We start from the raw sequence: 22,601 nt of genomic DNA, 5'->3' as shown, positions 1-22,601 counted from the left end.
GGAGCGCGTGTTAAACTGTGTGAACATTTTGAACTACACCAGTTGTTCTTTTCTACTTCTATGTTTACTTTTCACAATATCCTTATTTTATTTCTCAACCTCTATTTTGCACTTTCTATTATGTTAGTCTGAATGGATTGCTCCATGCAAGACATAGGTAGGACTGTTTATTAAGTCTCCCAAGTGTGTTGCTATCCTGCTGTGGGTTTCCTTTAGACTTTTTGTTAGCCAGTGTGGGAAAAGAATGATGAACCAGCATGGCTTTTCAAATGTTCTTATTAGTTCTAAAATTGCTGTATTCTTCCACCCCAAAAACCTGAGAACCAGTGTGGTATAGTAATTTAAGTGATGGACTATGACTCTTGGAGACCTTGGTATTGGTCCCCATTCAGCTATGAAAATCCACAAGGTGATGTTGGGCAAGTCACAGTCTCTCAGCTTCAGAGGAAGGCAAAGGCAAATCTCCTTTGAATAATTCTTGCTAAGAAACCCCCATAATAGTTCGCCTTAGGGTCACCATATGTTGGAAACGAATTGAAGTCACACAACAACAATAATAACCTGTTCCAGAAATCCAAGTTCCTCTTTTAAACATCAATGGTCAGAGAAGTGTGTTCTAGTGGTTTGAGTGATGTACTAGGACATGAAGATACTGAAGTACAAATTTCTACTCCGATTTATTTATTTATTTTACAGAAATTCACTGAGTGATCTTGGTCAAGTCCAGTTCTCCCAGCCTTAGATGAATCCAATGATAAATCTTCAGTGACAAAAACATGCCAAGAAACCCCTAGGATAGAATTGCCATAAATTGATATTGACTTGAAGACAGATTATAACAACAAATACAAGGGAATCTATACATAAGAGAAGGGCAAAACTGAGATGTATCTTTAACCACATTTAATCACAAAGAGCAACTGAAGGGGGTCCAAAGCAGCATGCTTCTCAGTACCAGTTGTTGAGGAACACAAAAGGAAATATGTATGAGAAGGAGTCAGCTTTTGGGCTTCCCACAGTCATCTGATTACTTGCTATGAACTAGCTAACCCAGTACGACTCTTCTTTTCAATTTACTACATTACAGCAAATGGGGTAGTCCCATATGTCCACATATGGAGGTGCAATTGCTTTGCTATATTAATGGTTTCACATTACAGTTCTGTATGGTTCTACAGATCTCTCTACAACCTGTAACTATTTAACATTTATTTATAAGTCTTTCAGAACCTTCACAGAAAGTTCCTACTATAGCTGTAAGATGGACAGAAGACCTGCAATTGCAATAACTCACAAGGGCCGCATTCCCACTATGATTTAGAGAGAATTGCTGATTGGGTTATATGACCATCGTTCCCATTTGAAACTGGTTCCGATCCTGCTGTGATTGGTTTCAATCATGATGAAGCAAGGCAAAAACCTGCACTTTCCCAACACTAGTTCTTTTGCAGTTCTTTTGAAAAAAGTTGATTCCAAATCATGTTCAACAAATGGGAACAATGGACCTGAATCACATCATTCTGGACAGGAGAGACTGGGCCGATGGCAGCTCAGTGAGACAAGTAGTCACAAAACCAATGAAAAGAATCTTCTATCAGTTTTTTAAATATATATATACAGCTCCCAAGCTGGGCTTCTGCACACATCACCGATGACACACAGATGAGTGACATGCATTTTGAAGTGGTGCAAACTAGTGGAGACAACAATCGTGCCAAAAAAGAAGCGATTACAAGGGGGTAATGAAAAGATCCACTTTACTAATAGGAACTACGGACCTTTTGGAATAGATTCACCAACATGGAGCAAAGGCGAATCGCAAACCAATTTAAATGTAAGTGGGGATGGGGCCAAGAACTAGTAAGTTGTCCCACCAAAAAAGAAATGGGAAGCAAAGAACCAAGATGTCTTTCTGCACTACCAGATGTCAGGGTTGGGAACAGGGGTGATGGCAGGCCAGAATTTTTTTGGAAGAGACAGGAATAAATGTGTTCTCTTCAGAAACTGCCATGACTCCAGCCTAGTGTTTGAGAGATGCCTTTACTGAAAGAGACAGAGAATGTTAGACTAAATTCTGACCTCAATTAAGCCTGTTTCACTTCAGTAAAAGCATTCTCCCTTCAGGTGCCAAGTTTATAGCTCGTTACAAGTGGATACAACTGCATAAATTTCAGTACCATTGTGCCTTTTTGGAAGTACAGCTCATTGATTTGCAAAAGGTGTCAGTAAGGGTAGTGTTTAGTCGCATAGGGTTTATTACTGCTCTAATGCTCAGCTCACTACACAAATCATAGCCAACTCCTCCTTCCTTTCAGGTATACAAGGAAACTTATATTCAAGTTCAGATGCTCATTCTGAACATGATGGCCTTCCAGGTTTAAAAAGCTAAAGGAACTGAAGGGGGACTACACACACACACACACACACACACAGTTCTACTTTTCTGCCAAATTTATCAAACAAAATATGAAATGGTAGGAAGTTAAAAACCCATTAAAAGTAATTAGTAAGGCTATCAAATGAATAAATGATAGCATGAAAAGGAGTTTCTCCCAGCAGAAAACTATGTTCTGTTGCCAACCATCAAAGCCTTCTTCCTGAATAAAACAGTATTTTAAGTTAAAGGAAGACAATCATATTGACAAATCTGAATAAATAAGGTAAAAGGAAGAGCGGAATGAAACAGGAGGACATTTAGCTTATATGAAAGGGAAAGTGGCAGAGCAAGAATGCTGACCTTTAAATATTTAAAACATTATGAAAATGAAGTAAGTGAAGAATTATTCCCTCCATCTGCTGAGGTTTAAGAGAAAGGACAATGTTGCAGGAGATTCAGCTATAGAACCAACCCAGGGAAGCTAGCAAATTGAACATGAAACCAAAGACAGATCCTACTTCTTCAGTATGGAAGATTCCTCACTTCTCTAGTGGTGAGAGAAAAGAAATCCCAGCCCTGTGTCACTCACTCCAAATCTCTTCCATAATTAAAAGTCCAAATATCAGCAATTCTTGGTTTTGATTCTTCTGAAAGCTTTAGCACTTCTGAAAGTTTAAAGAATGTATGGTGTTATTCATGATGACATTCATCTACCCAGAGCTTTTCCTTGTTTTTATTTTCCTTTTCTGACACTGCTTGACCCATCCTCCACAATGAAGACATGAGTGTCGTTTTCAAAGTAGGAACCATGTTAGTCTCTTGCAGCATAAAAAGAGAAGAGGGGGGAGGAATGTAGCAACACGTTTTTCTGTACTGCATCTGAAGTAAGTTTATATCCACGAAAGCTCACGCTAACAGTAAAAATCAGTTAGTCTTAAAGGTCCTGCTACATTCCTTAACAAACCCATGAATGAATCATAACCACAACTATGCTCACAATTATGAACAATGTGGTGTAGTGAGTAGAGCACTGGAAAATCCTGGGTTAAGTCTACCTTAACAATGATGCTTGTGCTGGTTGCTATTTCCCAGCCTAACTTGCTTCTCAGGGTTGCATGGAGACTATAAATTGGGAGTGGGCAATACCTGTATGCACACTTGAGCTTACTGGAGGAAAAGTGGGATATAAATGTAACCAACACAAAAACTATAGGGAAAGGAAAGAAAATATCCCCCATTTGTGAAAGTAAGAATGGCTTCATTTTCTCCTTCTCCACATTTGCAAACAGCTGTACTTGCCACAAACACAGGAAGAAGAACAGTGTTCTTTGTATCCAGTGTCATTGTTTAAAATAAACACACTAATAAATTTCAGTTCTTTAACACATATGTGAGTGTCTGCTTGGAGAGTATAGCCTTTGGGTTTATCAAGGTGTGCAGCTGTCTTATGAATGGAGTTTCCCACTAACAACAAGATAGCATTTTGTGTTGCAAAACAAATCATGATATACAGAGTCAAGATGCTGATTATGTTCTCTATTAGAACTTTATGCATAGAATCATACTGGTGAATCTCAACTAGAGCAAACCCACTGAGTCAATTGTAAAATAGTAAGTCAACATGTAGGTAAATCCAATTGATTCAACAGCTTAGTACTTCTAGTTCAGACTAACAGGATTTATGCCTATGAGAGTTTATTTTTAAAAAAGTAATTGATTACATGAAAGCAAACCTGTGGCCATTTACTGAAGCATTCTGCTAAAAGAATGAACTGAAAGCTTTGCAACCTTTGTGAAATTCCCTCTGCTAGGCTGATGAATGAGGGAGAATTCAACAGAATAAAAATAGATGCTTTTCCAGGTATACCTGTGGGAGAGTATTCCAGAGGCAAGAATGGATGTGCCAGTTTATATGTACGTCCAAGTTATATTTTCTTCAAATAGTGATTTAATCAAGGATTTGTTGTTGCTGTTGTGATTAGAAACTTATAAAAAAAAATAAGGCGTTTGAAACATAGTTACAGGGTATTCATAACAAGACAACAGGGAGCATTACACATTTTGTACAGAGTAACTCACCCACTTGTAAGAATGGAGCAGTTCAATTTAACAAGAAGTTTTCAATGAGAGAAAGAAAATCAATATGTACTTAGCTAGTTGTCAGAAAGTTAACCTTTGCTGAGAGCATTTGAAAGAATACCACCCGTGAAACACTTGAATGACTGGTGGCTTTCCGCAATTAGCAGGTAGATGTGCATTCATGAGTGAAAGAAACACGCTTAAGACTTTTGGAAGGAATAATATAATTTACTCCATGGATAGCATATAAAAGGCTGCATGTTTCTAACAGCTGAAGCAGTGTTTATAGATAGATTACAAGGATCAGGGGGAACTCCCAGCAATATAGATATAGAGAGAACTATAGTTAGGTTCCAACAAATACTCAGAATGTTTTCTAGATAAAGACATTAACACACAACTGTTTAAAAAACTGTACAGTCTTCAAAGAGCCCTAGCATTTAACATAGTAAATAACTGTTGTTGGTTTTTAAAGGAAAAAAAGCTGTAAGTATGCTACAGAAATATCGAAAGTTTAGACTCAAGTAGACCAAAAACGCACCAATCTTTGAGACTTTGGAAGTGTTAATGTTTACTAACAGCCATACGGCCACAAACCCCACCTCTTTTAAAATTAAACAACCCAATCTAGCAGGTAATCATGAGCTGCCAGCATTGTGCTGTTGTTAATACTTCAATTGTCAACAAATCTTGGATTAAAAAATTGGAAACTGTTTTAGAACATCAAAAAGCAGAAATACCTTTGTCAGCCATAAGAAAAATTCCAAAATCCATATTAGAGCCAAACAGTTCATTTATTAAACCAACCCAAAAGATCATGAAAATGGAAATTTGGGGGTCCAAAACTCAGCAGTACCAGGAAAACAGATCCCACCAAAAGTGCAGCAAACAACACACACTCCTGATCCATTGCTGAAGGCTTCAAAAGTAGACAACTGGGGAATTGATGGAGTCTGTGGAAATCGGCCAGTTTTAGCACCAATTTTAAACAGAAAATCGATCCAACTGCATTTGGCTCCTGCTATACAGCCATGTTCTTAGTTCATTCACTGTGTGACCTAGAATTAAGTGTGTGGATCTGTGCCACCTGAACAAAACTTACAGCGACATGGTTTTGTTTTGTTTTTCTTTTCCTTTTTAAAGCCTGCAAGAATGAACATTGCACATTGCTTTTAAATCCAGGAGTAATATAACCCCCCTCTTTCCCACTGCTTTCTAACTGCTGAGATTATTAAAAGATAATGGTTCCTTTGAGATACATACACATACATATATACACAGCACATACATTAATACTCTGAAACAGGGCGTGCAAAGTACAGCTAATGATGTAGTAGAATCAGACAGCGATCGTGTCTCAGGTCGTGAATGGTTCTTAGAGGCTGCATCCACACTGGAGAAATAACCCGGTTTGGCACCGCTTTAACTGCCCTGGCTCAAGGCTATAGAATTCTGGGATTTGGAGTTTGTTGTGGGCCCACTCCAACTCCCAGAATTCCATAGCCTTGAGCCAGAAAAGCATTAAAGAGGTGCCAAACTGGGTAATTTCTCCAGTGTGAATGCAGCCTTACCAACCCAGGCAAAAGGAGCTCCAGTAACCTTTAGAAGAGCAGCTAGGAAAGGAAGGAGAAGGAATATACCTCCAACAGACTGAGAACTTCCGCTTCAAGTATTTTCTCGCAAGCAGAAACATGCACACAGCAAGAGAGAATGGTGCCCACAATGAAGGTGGCAACAACCATTCATGCTTAAGCTGTTTGCCCAAGTTTTCCTTGCAGCCTTCTTCCTTGCAGTCACAGGTCACATAACCTTCTGGATGAGAGTGACCAGCTTTTGGGAAGGAGGGGGAAACAAGAGAGGAAGCCCCATGCAAAAGAACCTGACTGGGCCCAAAGCCTTGCTCCTTTTCCACAGCAAAGAAGACCACACCAAGGGTGAAAGGGCACCAGATACTTGGGCTGCTGGAGGTCTCTCAAAAGTAAAGGCAGACCTCTCCGCCTCCAGTGACACTCCCCAGCCATTCATTTAGAGACAGATATGGGCATGCCAGCTTACAAGGGCCGGGCAGAAGAAAAGCAACGCAACCAGCAAGTGAGGCTTCCTTCTTTTTAATTTTTTCCCATCAAGTTTTAAAAAACTGACACCCAAACACCTGTGAGCAGATTTAGTGCCACCCCATTGCTCACGCCACAAGGATGCCCCCCGTGTGTGCCTGCAGCCCCACCAATAAACGAGGCAAGCAGTACATCATGCCCCCCCCCCCCAAAAACAACAAAAGCCCCCCACAAAAGACCCATCCACACAGATCCCCCCCCCCTTTTCTCCTCTTCAAATCGAAGCAGGAGGAGAAAACAGGTGCCTTGCCACCAGCCCAAGATGGCATCCAGCGCCCTGGCGGAGAGCTCGCCGAATGCTGTGCATACAAGAAGAGGAGGAGGAGGAGGAAGAAGTATCCAGCCCTGAACAGCTGGCTGGGAAGAGAGGATTGTGGGATGGAAGGAAACAATGGGTGGGAGGAGGAGGGGAAAGGGAGACCCTATCGATCCACCCAGCCTAGTCCTCAAGTTGGCAAAGTTGGGTGCGCGCAGCAGTGATGGTGATGAAGGTGGTGGGTTTTCATCATCTGCCCAGGTTCAACACCTTCATCTCCAGACATCTTGAAATCCTGGATCGGGGAGGAGAAGGCCCAGGGCGGCCCCTTGACCCCAGCCATGGAGCCCTTCCCTTTGCACCTTGGTTTGCCACCCAGTCCAAGCAAGACAGCAACAGAAGCGCTTCTCGAAAGAAGGGCCATTGAGTGGAGAGAGAGGGGGAGGAAGGAAGGAAGGAAGGAAGGAAGGAAGGAAGGAAGGAAGGAAAAGAGAGAGGAAGGAAGGAAGGAGGAGAGAAAGGAACGAAGGAAGGGAGGAAGGAAGGGGGAAAGGAAGGAGGGAGGGAGTGGGTGGGACGGAGGGAGGGAGGAAGAGAAGAAGGAACGAAGGAAGAGAAGAAGGAAGGAAGGAAGGAAGGAAGGAAAAAAGGAAGGAGGGGGAGGGAGGAAGGAAGGAAGGAAGGGAAAAAGAAAGGAAAGAAGAGAAAAAGGAACGAGGGAAGAAGGGAAGGAAGGAAGAGAAAGAGCTTGGAAGGAAGGATGGTGGCAGAGAAGACTCTTCCAACCCGAGGGGGGTTCAACTCCAACTCTGCCTCCACACCCATCCACCCGCCCTTGCCTCTCTCTCTCTCTCTCTCTCTCTTTCCCATCACAGTTACCAAAAGGTAGCCCTTTTGTGCAAAGCATCTGCCCAGGTCTTGATCCCAAGCAGAGATGCTAGTAGGCTGCATCCACACTGAAGAAATAACCCGTTTTGGCCCCGCTGTCTGGCTCAAGGCTATGGAATTCTGGAAATTGGAGTTTGTTGTGGGCCCAGAGCGGAGCTCCCAGAATTCCATAGCCTTGAGCCAGGACAGTTAAAGCGGGTCCAAACCGAGTTATTTCTCCAGTATAAACCTGCACTAAAGGCGTGGGGAAGGGGAAGGAGGGGGATGATGGGAACTGCCCAGCCCCCGCTTCCCAGCCCCTGCTCCAGGCAAGAGATGGATGATGCCTCGGTTCCCAAACGCCATCCCAGGCGCCACTTACCATCATGTTGCCTTGCATTTTGGCGGTTTTGATCATCGCCTTCTCCTTCATTTCGACGGCCGAGGAGGAGCGGCGGGGGCTGGCGAAGACGATGAGCCGGGAAAGCGAGCCTGGCTCCTCCGCCGGTCTCCCGCGTTTGGAGCATCGAGGCTCCCGGCTTTTAAGCATCCATGGGCTCGGCCACTTTTGGGCCACGGGAGAGGGCTCTTTTTGACACTTGCCAGGAGGAGATCGGGTTTATTCGTTGGGGAAAGGGGGGGGGGGGGGGGGGAGGGAAGAAGGGGGGGGGGGGGGGGGGGGGGGGGGCTGATGTTTTCTTTGCTGGGCTTTTTTATTTTTAAAGCTCAACGTCCTTTTTCTTTAAAAATCCAAATAAAATCATAAATCCTGGGAGGCTGCTCCTCTTTCCCTTGCTTCCCCCCCTTTGCAATAATAATAATGTTTTCGATATAGACAGATAGATATTTATTCTCAGAGGGACAAAGGAGGAAACGGTGTCTGCTTGCAATGCTGCTCTGGCACAACTCTCCGGGTGGAAGAAAAAGCAGCAGCAATTCGGTCCCTTTCCCTCTCCTTCACGTGAAGAGAGAGGGCCCTGATCCCCTGATGCTGCTGCTGCTGCCTTTCGTGAGAATTTGGGGGGAGATGCCACCCCCCCAAATGAAGAAGAGCCTCCTCTTTTCCCCTGCAGCTGGGAAAGGAGAGCTGGGCTGGGTCAGGGTTTCCCTCCCTCCTTCCCTCCGGTGTTTTTCTCAAGGTTAAGCCCAGCTTTGCCTGGGAAGGAGACCGGCAGAACCGGTTGCAAAGGAGGGCTGGGCGCTCCCTGGAGATCCCCGGTTAGAAGACATTTAGGGGCACCCCAAAAACAATGGGGAAGCAGCCATGTTTCCATGGGGAGCTCTCCAAGGGGGGGACCAGGGCTGCATCCACACTGGAGCAATAACCCGGTTTGGCCCCGCTTTAACTCTTCCCTGGTCCAAGGATAGCGGAGCGGAACTTTTGACCCCACAACATACCCCAACTCCCAGAATTCCATAGCAGAGACAGAAAGAGTTAAAGCGGGGCCAAACCGGGTTATTGCTCCAGTGTGGATGCAGCCACGGCAGTTAAAGCGGTGTCAACGCGAATTATTCCTGCAGTGAGGCTGCAGCCCTGTTCCCTTATTTTAAGGGGAGATCTCCAAAGGGAGGACCTGATCTGCAGCCTCACTGGAGAAATAATCCGGTTTGACACCGCTTTAACTGTCAGGGCTCCATGCCATGGGATTCTTATTTGAGAGATTCCCTTATTATTTTCAGGGGAGCTCTCCAAGCCAGGAATTGGGCTGCATCCTTCTTTTAACGGGGAACTCTCCAAACTGCATCCTCCCTGCAGAAATGATCCGCTTTGACACCGCTTTAACTGCCAGGGCTCCATGTTTAGGAAACCCCCTTCCCCCCTTTTATTTCAAGGGGAGCTCTCCAAGGGGGGCGTCCACAGTGCAGAAGCAACCGGCTCTGGACCATTCCCAGAACCCCGTAGCATGGAACCTTGTAGGCGGTGGCTGAAGCGTTGTCAACCCGGATTGTGCGAGGAGTGGGGATGCAGGAAGGCGGCCTCCTTCGGCCTGGCTGCACTGCTGACCGGGGCTAGGACCCAGGGCTGCTGCCTTCCAGGCCAAAGGGAGGGGAAGGAGGGCGATCAATAACGTTGTTGTTACAGGTTACTATGGGACACCCGGTTTCCATGGTTGCGCCGGTGTGGGGCTGCTTGCATCTGAATCAGCTGCTGCTGCTGCTGCTGCCACTTTCCCCTCGGTTTCCAGCCTGGCCCTGGCCAGGCCCTGCTTTGCCCTTCCCAGCTGGGCACCTCCTCTTTCTCCCATCCTCTAGCGCTTCCTCTCCGGTTGGCCTTCAACCTTGCGCAGGGATGCCACCTCCCTCCTGCCCCCTTTGGCTCGACACTCCCACTGCCAGCAGCCTCCTTCGGGGTTGCATTGCCAGAAGCACTGCCAGGCAGCAGCAGCAGCAGCAGCAGCAGGGCCCTGGGCTGGAGGTCCTCACTCCGGAGGAGGAGGAGGAGGACCTGAATAGATGAGAAAGCTGAGCCAAAACTAAGCAAATGAACTTCAACAGGGAGAAATGTAAGACACTGCTCTTAGGCAGAAAAAATGAAATACATAGCTATAGGATGGGAGGCACGTGGCTTAACATGACAACATATGAAAGGGATCTAAGGAGTCCTAGTAGACCACAACTTGAGCATGAGTCAACAGTGTGACATGGAAGCTAAAAGATATAAGATGGGGGGGCACCTGGCTTAACAAGAAAACATGCGAAAGGAATCTAGGAGTCCTAGGCCGGATTCCCACTACCTTTTAAACCAGATCGCAAATGAGTTTGAACTGGTTCAAATGACCCTAGTTCCCACTTGAACCAAATCACTGAAGTGATTCAGAAGCACTAGACCCATTCAACCTGCATCTTTTTGATGCTGATTTTTTCCACATCTTTTTGGATAAATCGATTCCATGCAAGTGTGAACCAGATGTGGATCAGAATTAATTTAAATTTGCCCTTCAACCGGCTGAGCAGGTCAGAGCATTTTCAATTGATTCATTCGTGAATGTGAACCACAAGTGGGTTATTTTGCAGGGGGGAAAATGCAATCAGGGCAAATGTAGTGTGAACCATGCTCCACTGTCAAAGCAATCCATCAGTTTGGATCGCAAACCAATTTATTTGTAAGTGGGAATCAGGCCGTATTAGACCACAAGTTGAGCATGACTCAATAGTATGATGTGGCAGCTAAAAAGGCCAATGTAATTCTAGGCTGCATCAATAGAAGTATAGTGTCTAAATCAAGGGAAGTTATAGTGCCACTCTATTCTTCTTTGGTCAGGCCCCACCTGGAATACTGTGTCCAGTTCTGAGCAAACTGGAGCATGTCCAAAGCAGGGCCACCAAAATGGTGAAGGGCATGGAAACCATACCTTATGAGGAAAGACTTAGGAAGCTGGATATGTTTAGCCTGGAAAAGAGGTGGTTAAGAGGTGATATGATAGCCCTGTTTAAATATTTGAAGGGGTGTGACATTGAGTATGGAGTAAGCTTGTTTTCTGTGGCTCCAGAGACTAGAACATGGAACAGTGGATACAAGCTCAAGGAAAAGAGATTCCATCTCAACATTAGCAGGAACTCCCTGACAGTAAGGGCTGTTCGACAGTGGAACACTCTCCTTCCTCAGAGTGTAGTGGAGTCTCCTTCCCTGGAGGTCTTTAAGCAGAGGCTGGATGGACATCTGTCAGGTATGCTTTGACTGAGAGTTCCTGCATGGCAGGGGGTTAAACTGAATGGCCCTTGCGGTCTATTTGAACTCTATGGTTCCATGATTCTATGACAAGGCATCACCAAATGTCAGGCATGCAAGAAAAACTGGATGACATTGGCCAAAGAAAAGCTAAGAGCACTCATAGAAATGTAAACAGGCATGCATGCTCAAAAGGCAAGTCCTCTTCGTCTTCTTCCTAGACAGAAGGTGGAAATGGAGGACATGTCCTGGGAACGGAGGATACTGGGTCACTCTGGTGGTGCAGTGGTTAAATGCTAGTACTGCAGTCATTCCCAGCCACAAGGTTGTGAGTTCAGTGCCAGGCAGGGCTCCAGGGTTCACTCAGCCTGGCATTCCCAGACCCTCCAGGGATTGTTGTGCCCTCAGCTGATTCTGACTCATGTGGATGAGACATCTACAAGTACCTCTATCTTCCACTTCTCTGCTTAGTTCCTGCTATCCCATGCTCGTATCCCCCCTGACTGAGTCAATCCATCTGACTTGGGGTCTTCCTCTCCTTCTCCTGCCCTCTACCTTTCCTAGTATTACTGTCTTTTCCAGTGATCTGTGCCTTCTCATTATATGGCCAGAGTACATCATTCTCAATTGGAGCATGTTTGTTATGATCAAAAGTTAGGACCTCTTGACATTCCTCCTGGACAGAAGGTTGAAACATAGGACTTGTCCTAGAAAAGGAAGGACTTGTCACCCTGCCTTTCCAGACTCTCCAGGGATTATTGTTGTTATTTGCCCTCAGCTAACTGACTCATGATGACTCTGTGGATGAGACATCAAGACCCTCCATCTTCCACTGCTCTGCTCAGGTCCTGCAAGCCCTTAGTCCACCCATCTGGCTTGTGGTCTTCCACTCCTTCTCCTGCCTTCTACCTTTCCTAACATTATTGTTTTTTCTAGTGATCCAAGCCTTCTCATTATGTGGCCAAAGTATGACAGCCTCAATTTGATCACCTAGGCTTCCAAGGACAGCTCTGGTCTGATCTACTGATACACGCCAAGAAAATGTGCCCACTGATGCTTTTCCCTTCTCCATGAGCCCTATATGCACAACCTGTTTCCCTTTCCAGGAGGGGTTGCTGTTTTTGCAACCCCATGCACACACTCATGCACACACTAGTCTTCCAGATGCTGCACTTTTTCACTTGTTCATTCACACTGTCTTACACACCCTGCAACAGCAGCTGGTGCATACCCATCCTTCTCCCTCTACCCTCTTCTCAGAGTCTTCAGCCATTCAAAAACCTCCTCTTCTCAAAAACAAAGCTGGGTTCATTTTCCAGTCTGGTCACGCCAACAGCTAGAAAATAAAGTAAGGAGAAAATGTTGCTGCTGCTACCGTTTTCTTTTCTGGCACAGGTGCCCCAGGCAAAATGGGAAGGAAAGCAGCTCATAGGTCCCCTGTGCCATGTACCCAGGTTCTTTAAAGAGTATTTTGGTATTCAGTAGTCTGGAGATGTGATAGTAAGCTAAACAGGCAGGGATACACAAACATTGGATTTGCAAGAGGCTACATACTGCCTCACTGAGGAAGAGGAAAGAAGTCTGAACTTCCAGAAAAATATACCAAAGGATCAAGTGCTGTCTTAGACCCAGTACAGACTGCCTGAAAGTGGCAGTTTCGGGCCAATTTTAGGGCTTGGGAATGCAGAGTGACCACATGCTCCCGAACCCTACCATGTGATGGCAGCACCATCATGGCATGGCCCTGTCCACATGGGAGCCTCCATGATGACGCAAGCACAGCACAGTGTCTGCATGTTGCTTTCAGCGGGTTCTTTTTGGTGCGGAGGGAGAATGCACAGTTTGGCTGCTGCGGCCTCCCTCGGGAGTAAAAACTGATGGCTCCAGCCCACCCTTTCAGGACAGTCTGTCGAGCCCCTTATGGAACTTAAGTTTCACTTGGCTTTTGCCCACTTCAACAGATGCACAGGGTGTTGCCTTAATCCAAAGCGCTTAAGTGTGTTAAAAATAAGGGAAATGCCAAAATAGAAATGTCTGCATGTGACAAAATTATTGTTTAGCAGTGATAATTTAAAACCAACGTCTTTAATCTCTCGGGTGTTTTTGGAGGGGGGAAGAAAAGGCATGGAAATAGTAAACCACTTGGGAAGGTTTATGATGCTAACATTTCTTTATTATTTTTAAAAAGCAATTTTTTTCACCTAAAGCTTCATTGGCTGTCATCTTAATGTGCTGTCAGACCACTACTAGGAATCATTATTTAGAATGAAAAGCATTTTAGAAGATCGAGGAGCATGGATATTAACTTCAAACCAAAGGAGGGCAACTAAAATGGTGAAGGGCCTGGAAACCATGCCCTATGAGGAACGACTTAGAATCATAGAATCGTAGAGTTGGAAGAGACCGCAAGGGAGCTGGAGATGTTTAGCCTGGAGAAGAGGAGGTTAAGAAGTGAGATGATAGCCCTGTTTAAACATTTGAAGGGATGTCATATTGAGGAGGGAGCTAGCTTGTTTTCTGCTGTTCCAGAGAACAGGACTCGGAACAATGGATGCAAGCTCCAGGAAAAGAGATTCCAGCTCAACATTAGGAGGAACTTCCTGACAGTAAGGGCTGTTCGACAGTGGAACACACTCCTTCCTCAGAGTGTAGTAGAGTCTCCTTCCTTTGAGGTTTTAAAACAGAGGCGGGATGGCCATCTGTCGGGGATGCTTTGATTGAGAGTTCCTGCATGGCACGGTGTTGGATTGGATGGCATTTGAGGTCTCTTCCAACTCTATGATTCCAACTTTATTCTTCTAAAATCAGTAAAACAAAGGATTATACAAAATCTAGAAAGCAATTGATGTTCTGGTTTGAATATTAGACTAGGACTCAAATCCCTGCTCAGCCTAGGAAACCCACAGGGGTTGCATCCTCAGTGCAGAAATAATCTGGTTTGACACCGGTTTAACTGTCAAGGCTCCGTGCTATGGAACTCTGAGTGGAGCTCAGTTGGCCCAACAAACTACAGTTCCCAGAAGTCCATAGCATGGAGCCATGACATTAAAGCAATGTCAAACAAGATTATTTCTCCAGTGAGGATGCAGCCTGGGTGACCACACTGATACTAGTTACACCTCCAAGTGGGGAGCATTCATTAAACACAACCACAACCAAGAAACCATGTCTTATGTCTAGCTGGAAGTTATTTTGCAATACTGGGATTCAGAAGATGGTGAAGACAAACTTTCACTGTTGGGCTACAGCACCATGTTTGCAGTAAATGCAATAAAACTTGACTTAGGAAAGAACAGGATTCTGTTCTAGGTGACCTTACTATAGCTACGTGTGTTTCCATATAATAGATAAGATAAACCATTGTCTCTACAATCATTTACTAAGCACATGTAAACAGCAAAGCTGAAAGAAAGAGAAAAGCAAATAAGCTTGCCTAACAGCAACCCGGCATGTTGGGAAAGCATAGATCTATAAGTGTAGCCACTAAACTGGAAATCTTGAGAAAATTAATAATAAGAATAAGAATAAGAATAAACTGTTTATTTTTATACCGCTTTTCCTCAAGATCAAAGCAGTTCACATCTACTAAAACTATGACATATGTCATAATACAATATAAAAGCAATTTAAAACATTCAATTAGAATTACAACTATTCAATAGGATTATCTAAAAACAACTATAAACTATCAGTGTATCTTAATCTAATTGGGGAATACTTTCTCTACAGAGAGTCGGGAGGGTATGCTTGATGGAAGAGATAGGTTTTCAATGCCTTTTTAAAGGCTTCCAGTGTACCGTTAAAGCGGATCTCTTCCGGGAGTGTGTTCCAAAGAGTAGGCGCTATCGCTGTATAAGCTCTTTGATGGGTTGTTGCCAGTCTCACCTTAGGGTGTTTGAGTAGCAATTTCCCTGTTGTTCTAAGGGTGCGGGGCGGATTGTGTAGGGAGAGGCTGCCAGGGAAAAAGTCATCCTGGGATGCATTTTGGAAGAAGCTTTCAAGTGGTTTCTAGGGCCTCTCAAGCAGACATGGCAAAAGGAGGCCACTCCCACCCCGATCACTGCAGGACCACAGCAGCCACATGCACCCAGCCCTGATCCAGGCCCCAACCACAGTCCAGAACTGGGCTGTCAAAAAGGAGCAGTTTTTTCCCACTCCTTTTTGGTCTGGTTCTTCTAGGTTGAGGAAGGCTTGAGGCAGCTTCCAGCTGCATTCGGAGCGTGCGTCATGTAAATGCCATGCCCCCAGTGTGGCCCAAAGGTGGCCCCTTTGGCCCATCTGTTTGAGGCCTAAGAGATTCAGAATGTTTTTGTTTCCTTATGCAAGGGTTACCTGATCTGATTGCTGCATTTCACTTGCTTATAATGTTAGTTTTGAATAAAAATGTTGCTGAATCACATTGAATTTATCTGCTTTTTTTTGGGGGGGGGGGTAGTATAGGAACCTATCTCTGTTATTTCCAAATAATCCCCAGGAACACATCTACTCTGTTAAATGAGGCCCAAAACACAAGGTACAAAAGGAGTGGCTTCTGGCATTTTGGGAACATGGCATGCAGTTGACACAAACTCCAGACCAGCCAGAAGGCACTCTGATGCCACTTAAGGCCACCCAAAGCCACAGGCAAAAGGAGCAGTGAAAATCTGCTCCTTGCTGATGGCTCATTTAGAACTGAGATGGTGGCCCACTTTCAGAGCTAATCCCCTCTTGTCTGGGAAATGCATGTCTATCTCCCGTCTTTCAATTTGGTTTCACTCTATTGTTCCTATCCTGGAAAACAATTCTAAAATGCTTAATCCTTTCAACCTCTTGGTATCTGCCCCCAAGGCATATTTTTGGTATAAATATTGCCACTATTAGAGCTGGTCTTTGGCTCAGTCTAGCAGCAGGCAGAAACTTTGTGAGTTTGCTTGGCTTAGCACCTCAATATACTTGCCATCCCCACATGCCGCAGGAGCGACTGTATCCTCGTCACCCCGGACCCTCAGCTACTGGAGTCAAGATCCACATAGGTAATTATCACCATCAGTGATGCTACATATCTATCCCAACCTCCCACCTATGATTTCATTAGTTCTTATGTGTGTGTGGTCGTTTGCATGAGTGTGTTTATTCCCCTCATAAATAAAACTTTTTCTCATTTGGAAGTTTGCCTCTGGAGTTCTGTGTGAATTTTTGACAGTATCTTACACAAATAGGCCTAGAATCAGAGAATCATAGAGTTGGAAGAGACCACAAGGGCCATCCAGTCCAACCCCATTCTCCATGCAGGAAATCTCAATCAAAGCATCCCTGGCAGATGCCCATCCAGCCTCTGTTTAAAGACCTCCAAGGAAGGAAACTCCACTACACTCCAAGGAAGGAGTGTGTTCCACTGTCGAACAGCCCTTACTGTCAGGAAGTTCCTCCTAATGTTGAGGTGGAATCTCTTTCTTGTAACTTGCAATCATTGCTCCGGGTTCTAGTCTCTGGAGCAGCAGAAAACAAGCTTGCTCCCTCCTCAATATGACATCCCTTCAAGTATTTAAACAGGGCTATCATATCACCCCTTAACCTTCTCTTCTCCAGGCTAAACATCCCCAGCTCCCTGAGTCTTTCCTCATAGGGCATGGTTTCCAGACCCTTCACCATTTTAGTCGCTCTCCTTTGGACACGCTCTAGTTTCTCAATGTCCTTTTTGAATTGTGGGGCCCAGAAATGGACACAGTATTCCAGGTGGAGCCTAAAGCAACAGCCCTTGCTATGCCCTTCTCCCCAACTGACTGATATTTAGAGGTACAAGTGGGATCTGCAATGAAATGTTTCAGTTTGGATTTCTCCTCAAGATTTAGGACATCCTATTTCACCACCCCCAGGTTTCTGGGTTTTTTTTTTTCCTCTCCCCTGCAGACATATTTGCTAATATGGGTAAAAGCCATCCCCCATTCATGTGTTCCTTTCCAAAAACCCTCTAGGACAGGGGTTCTCAACTGTGAGATGTCAGATGGAATTTCTGAGGGTGCAACAAAGAGTGGCTTGTGTCCTTGTATCACCACTCTTTTTTCCTGAATAAATTAGAATCTAATTGCTCAGTTTAGATTTGCATTTTATGCAGAGAAATAAAAGGTTATTTTTTTAAAAAAAAAGTTAATTTGTTTACCCACAACTTTATATGTAGTTCCAAAAACTGGAAGTTAGACTTCTTCATCTTCAAATGTCATATTACTTTTCTAGGGGCGTGGGGCATAAAAAAAAAAGGTTGGGAACCGCTGATCTAGGCTATTGAGCACCACACTTTTATCCCAAATTATTTATGCTGTCTCCCGGAGCTTTAAAATAACTTGTCAGCATTAACCAAGTATTTGTAATTCAGTTCCTTTGGGCAGTAATAGAAACATAATGACATTTCATTAACACTAACTCAACAGAAGATATCTTCACCCTCTTTATATTATAAATGTATATTTTAGTTACTCCTGTAGTTATTAGAATATGCCCCCAATAAATGGCAAAGAATGACTATAGGCATACTTTGGTTAACAAAGCTTCTGACAAACTCTTTGTTAATGGAGTCTTTCTATGCCTGCCCAACCCCCTTCCCTCCTCTTCCTCCTTGGCAAAGCTAGAAGTTCTTTAGCAGCATCAGCATTGAAAGATAGTGAAGGAAGGCCAGACTTTCAGTGTCAAGTTGTAACAGTAAGCAATGCAATAAAGCTTGAGCTGGATAAAAAAAACCACCTGGATTCTAAGATTCTACAGTAGCTCTGTGTGCCTGGCTATAAAAAGTAAAAGATCAGCTACTTCCAAGAACCCTAACAGAGAGTAACAGAGGGAAAGGGGGACAGTAAATAAGCCTGGATCACAATAGATCTGTAAGTTTGGCCACCAACATGGAAATTATAAGAAAAGTGAAGGTTGGTGAAAGAAAAGAATATCTTTGGACACAGTTTGGAAGAAGCCTTCAAGTGGTCTCTAGAGGTTTCAAAGTGTTTTGTTTACTTATGCAAAGCTCACCTAATCTGGTTGTTTTATTTCACTTGTTCATATTGTTAGTTTTGATTTTTTTTTAAAAAAAAATAGCTAAAATATATTAAATTGCTCTTCTTTTAAGTGGTATAAGAACTATTCTTTCCATGTAATTTCTACCTCTGGTACCAAATTTTCTGTTAGAGAAGTAATAATAATAATAATAATAATAATAATAATAATAATAATAATAAGTTTTATTTATAGACCGCTATTCCGTAATGATCATAGCGGTGTACAGTAAAAATTGCAATACAATACAAAAAATTGCAAGGCCTCTCTCCCCCTCAAGATGGTGGTCGGGAGGAGGGCTCTTAGTCTTTCCAGGCCAGGCCTCGTCTCTCCCCCTCAAGATGGCGGTCGGGGGGAGGGCCGACATCTACTGTGTTGACTGAAGTACAGTGGTACCTCGGGTTACGAAATTAATTCGTTCCGCCGCCGCTTTCGTAACCCGAAAAGCCTTCGCAAGCCGAAAACCCATAGGCGCTAATGGGGAAAAGCCGCGATTTCGTGTGAAATAGCGCCGAAAAGCACCAAAAATTTTTTCGTAACCCGAAAAAATGTTCGTAAGCCGGAACAGTTATTTCCTATGGGATTTTTTCGTATCCCGGAAATTTCGTAACGTGGGTATTTCGTATCCCGGGGTACCACTGTATACCTATATTACATGGTTAAAGAGCTGTATTCAGCAATAAAAGAAGGGAGAAGTGACAGAGAAAAAGATAGCTCCTGATCTAGATGCAGGTAAATGGAAGAATGGAGAGTCCCATTTCCAAGCCCCCACTCAGTCTTGAGCCTATCACTTTCTCTTAGAAATGGTAGGAGCATTATTAAGAGAGGACAACCTTGTAAGACAACTATATTCCTTTAAGGAATGTGGGATGAAAATGTAGTAACAAAGTACATTTTAGGAATGCATGGAAGCAAATGCAGCAATGTTTTGTCTTTTGAGTGTTCCAACAAAGCAAATTCCACTGAGGGAAAGTGACCTTGAGGCATAGCAAATTCTTATTCATTTGGTTTCTGAATGCTTGTGTATACCAGTCTGTGTATTTTTCACTCCTCCATTCTTCTAATGCATTTGTTGGTTTTTTGCCTTATTATTTCACTTAATTTTTATGGTTTTGGCATTACCCTAGCAATTGCTATGATTAAATAGAATTTTGTTCTATTATTCATACAGTTTTGCTGGCAAGTCCTTGCTATCATTTCTCATATCATTCATATTTGGATTGGAGGTGGCTGTCACCTTGTTAGAATTTCTATATCGCATTGGGACACTTTAAAATGTTTTTTTGCAGATGTCCCCTTATTTCTGATAATAAGATCTCTCAATCAATGCATTCCATAAAACGGCATTCACTGCTTGCAACTGTGTTTAGGATAACCTTCAAGCCTGAATAATTCGACATATTATTTTTCCACTCTGGGTTCCATCTCTATGATCTAGAAAAATGTAACATTTACAAGGCAACAGGTAAGCCAGAAAAAAAAGAAAAGAATTCAACTTCAGTCAACTTCAGGCTTCTGATAAGAGTCAAACAGTGATCTGATAAAGGTCTATTGGTACCTTCAATGCCATAATCAAATTTAAATCAGAGCAGCTTATACTCTTCAGTGTGTGTATTGACTTGGGGAGCCCCAAGTCAAAACAGAGAAGGGCAAAAAAGATATTTCTCTCAATACCTTAGCTGCTGCAATAGGGCTAAAATCCTACTGAAGCATCTAGGATTAAATGCAGGCATGAGACTGCATGAATGGGATACTTTATTTGATGCTTTAAAATTGGTTTATGAAAAATATTGATTGCTTTTAGCTATATTTTGTTTTAATCTACATTATAAACCACCTTGGGTTGCATATTTGGATAAACGGAAGACATAAGAAAAATAATAAATAAATAAATAAATAAATTTTAAAAATATTAACATATTATTTACCCTCTTTCCCCTTTGTATGGATATATCATAGATAGGAGGGATCAGAAATAGTGGGCATGATCCAGTAGCCAACCTGAATGTTTCATAAGCAGGATGCTGGCTACAACCATACATGAGTACTTGAGATCCTCAAACAGATACCACTGGCATAAACCCATTCCCTTGCCTTATTCTGCCTTGTGACATCCCCTAATTTATATTTCATTTACTTAATAAAAGTAAAACTGACAACCAGAAATGAGTCAGTCATCTATGATTGCTTAATTTCCAGAATATTTTTATAAACAAAACTGCCCAGTTCTTCTGCAGAACTGCCTCAGCAATCAGCTTTTATTGGCCTTTATGCCTTCCTGTAAAGCCAAAATGCTACTTAAGTGAATTTAAGTAGGAAACAGATAAATGAGATATAGCTAGCCACGTTTAAGTACCCAACAGTGTTTAATATACTTGACAGTTACAAATCTAAGAACATCTAAGTCTTTATTTGTTTATTTTATCCTGTACTTCTTTATTCCAAAGAAATCATAGAGGCATGGCACATTTTTTTTTATCCTTATAAACAACCACAAGATGTAAGTAAGGAGTGTGGTAGAAGCTGCCATGGTTTCTGTTTTAACAATTTCTGGACCAGTCTGCTTCAACCTGTTAACACTGAGAGCTAAAACTCCCATAATTCTGAGCCACTGACCATGATAACTGAACTGATGGAAGTTGAAGTCCAAAACATTTAGACTGCACTAGACTGGAGAAGGCTGTTCTGCTGTAAGCGGTAAACATAATATTATTGTTGTGTACCTTAAAGTCATTTTTTACTTATGGCAAGCCTATCAAGGGGTTTTCTTTACAAGATTTGCTCACAGGCAGTGACGTCACAGAGGCGCCGTGCGGGAGCCGCGTGGTGTGGCTGCTGCGGCTCCCACACGGAGCACACGGCGGCGGTGGCGGTTTATAACCCGCCAACGTTTTGCACTATACTGAATTTAATCTGTACTGTGTATATTCATGTGTAAGTCTAGAAATTTTTGTCAAGAAATTAACCCAAAAAATCTGTGCTGACATATCCATGGGTCAATGGGGTCATTCCCACTGGCAGAATAATGTGGGTTGTGATTTGGCTCCGTTCCGCGTCTGTACCCAATTTCAAAAGATCCCTTGTTCTCACTATAAAAGGGGATCTTTTGTTATGCCAGTTGAATCAGTTTTTATTTTTCCGTCCCCATTTAGTTTGCGTTGCTTCAAGCCAGGGATGGGGAAACCCAGTGATGCAGCACAAGCTGGGGGGAGAGAGAGTCACTCTATTCTGCTTTGGTCTGGCCTCACCTAGAATACTGTGTTCAGTTCTGGATACCACAATTCAAAAAGGATGTTGATAAGCTGGAATGTGTCCAGAGGAGGGTGACCAAAATGGTGTTAAGGTCTGGAAATCATACCTTATGAGGAGTGACTTAGAGAGTTGAGTATGCTTAATCTGGAGAAGAGATGGTTAAATGGTCATATGATAGGCCTATATAAGTATTTGAAAGGGTATCACATTAAGGATTTTTTAAAAATCATATTAAGGATGTTTTCTGCTGCTCCAGAGAATAGGATCCAGAACAATGGATGGAAGCTACAGGAAAAGAGATTCCACCTAAACATTAGGAGGAATCTCCTGACAGTAAGATTGTTTGATGTTGGTAGACACTCCCTCAGAGAGTGCTTGATTGTCCTTCGTTGTAGGCCTTTAAACAGCGGTTGAATGACCATCTCTCAGGGGTGCTTTGATTGTAAGTTCCTACATGGCAAGGGGTTGGACTAGATGCCCCGTTTGATCTCTTCCAACTCCATGATTCTATGGCAACAAGGGCATACGTTTTAGAAAATTAAGAGGGACAAGCATCTGCCTTGCACTTAATTTTTTTAAAAATGCATTACCAGTTAGATTCCATTTTTCCAGATCATTGATTTAATACTGGACTGAATGGTGAAGATACATGTCTAACCAAGCATTACCTTAGTATAAAGTCTGTTGGAACAAACCAAAAATTCTTAGTGCTCTTTCCAGGGGTGCTGTGTACCTAAAATATGGATATAGCACCACTGGACTGCTTGCTGATCCAAAGAAATAACAGTACCAATTTTCATAGTCCATGGTGTTATACTAAGGATGTTACAATCAGATAATATTTCTGAGAATTATAGTTTAGCTGAGGGCAGGGATAGAATTTGGAGGAGAATGCACCACTAAGGGATGGAGGACTGCAAGAAAAAAATCCCCCAGGAGAAAGGGGGGATTTTTCTGAAAGCATTTAGA

The 22,601-nt window shown here is 43.3% G+C and overlaps 1 protein-coding gene and 1 long non-coding RNA gene across 3 annotated transcripts in view; one reads left to right on the top strand and one right to left on the bottom strand.

Moving 5' to 3' along the window:
* Positions 1-22,601, bottom strand: part of DPP6 (dipeptidyl peptidase like 6) — a 652,679-nt gene that overhangs the window by 559,858 nt on the left and 70,220 nt on the right. The window contains exon 1 of one of the 2 annotated variants that reach the window (XM_042475462.1): positions 8,076-8,300. The exons of the other annotated variant lie outside the window; for it this stretch is intronic. Within the exon in view, the coding sequence (XP_042331396.1) occupies positions 8,076-8,243 (168 nt within the window). The 5' untranslated portion in view covers positions 8,244-8,300. Of the gene's footprint in view, positions 1-8,075; positions 8,301-22,601 lie in introns of those variants that run through there. 2 annotated transcript variants of the gene reach the window in all.
* LOC121934704 overlaps positions 10,065-22,601 on the top strand; it is a 37,956-nt gene continuing 25,419 nt past the window's right edge. The window contains exon 1 of the long non-coding RNA XR_006104665.1: positions 10,065-10,197. This is a non-coding gene — a long non-coding RNA (uncharacterized LOC121934704). The remainder of the gene's footprint in view (positions 10,198-22,601) is intronic.

Source organism: Sceloporus undulatus, chromosome 6, assembly GCF_019175285.1.
Source record: "Sceloporus undulatus isolate JIND9_A2432 ecotype Alabama chromosome 6, SceUnd_v1.1, whole genome shotgun sequence".
NCBI lineage: Eukaryota > Metazoa > Chordata > Lepidosauria > Squamata > Phrynosomatidae > Sceloporus > Sceloporus undulatus.
The sequence above is the reverse complement of the archived record's forward strand: the minus strand, read 5'-3'. Positions and strand labels throughout refer to the sequence as shown.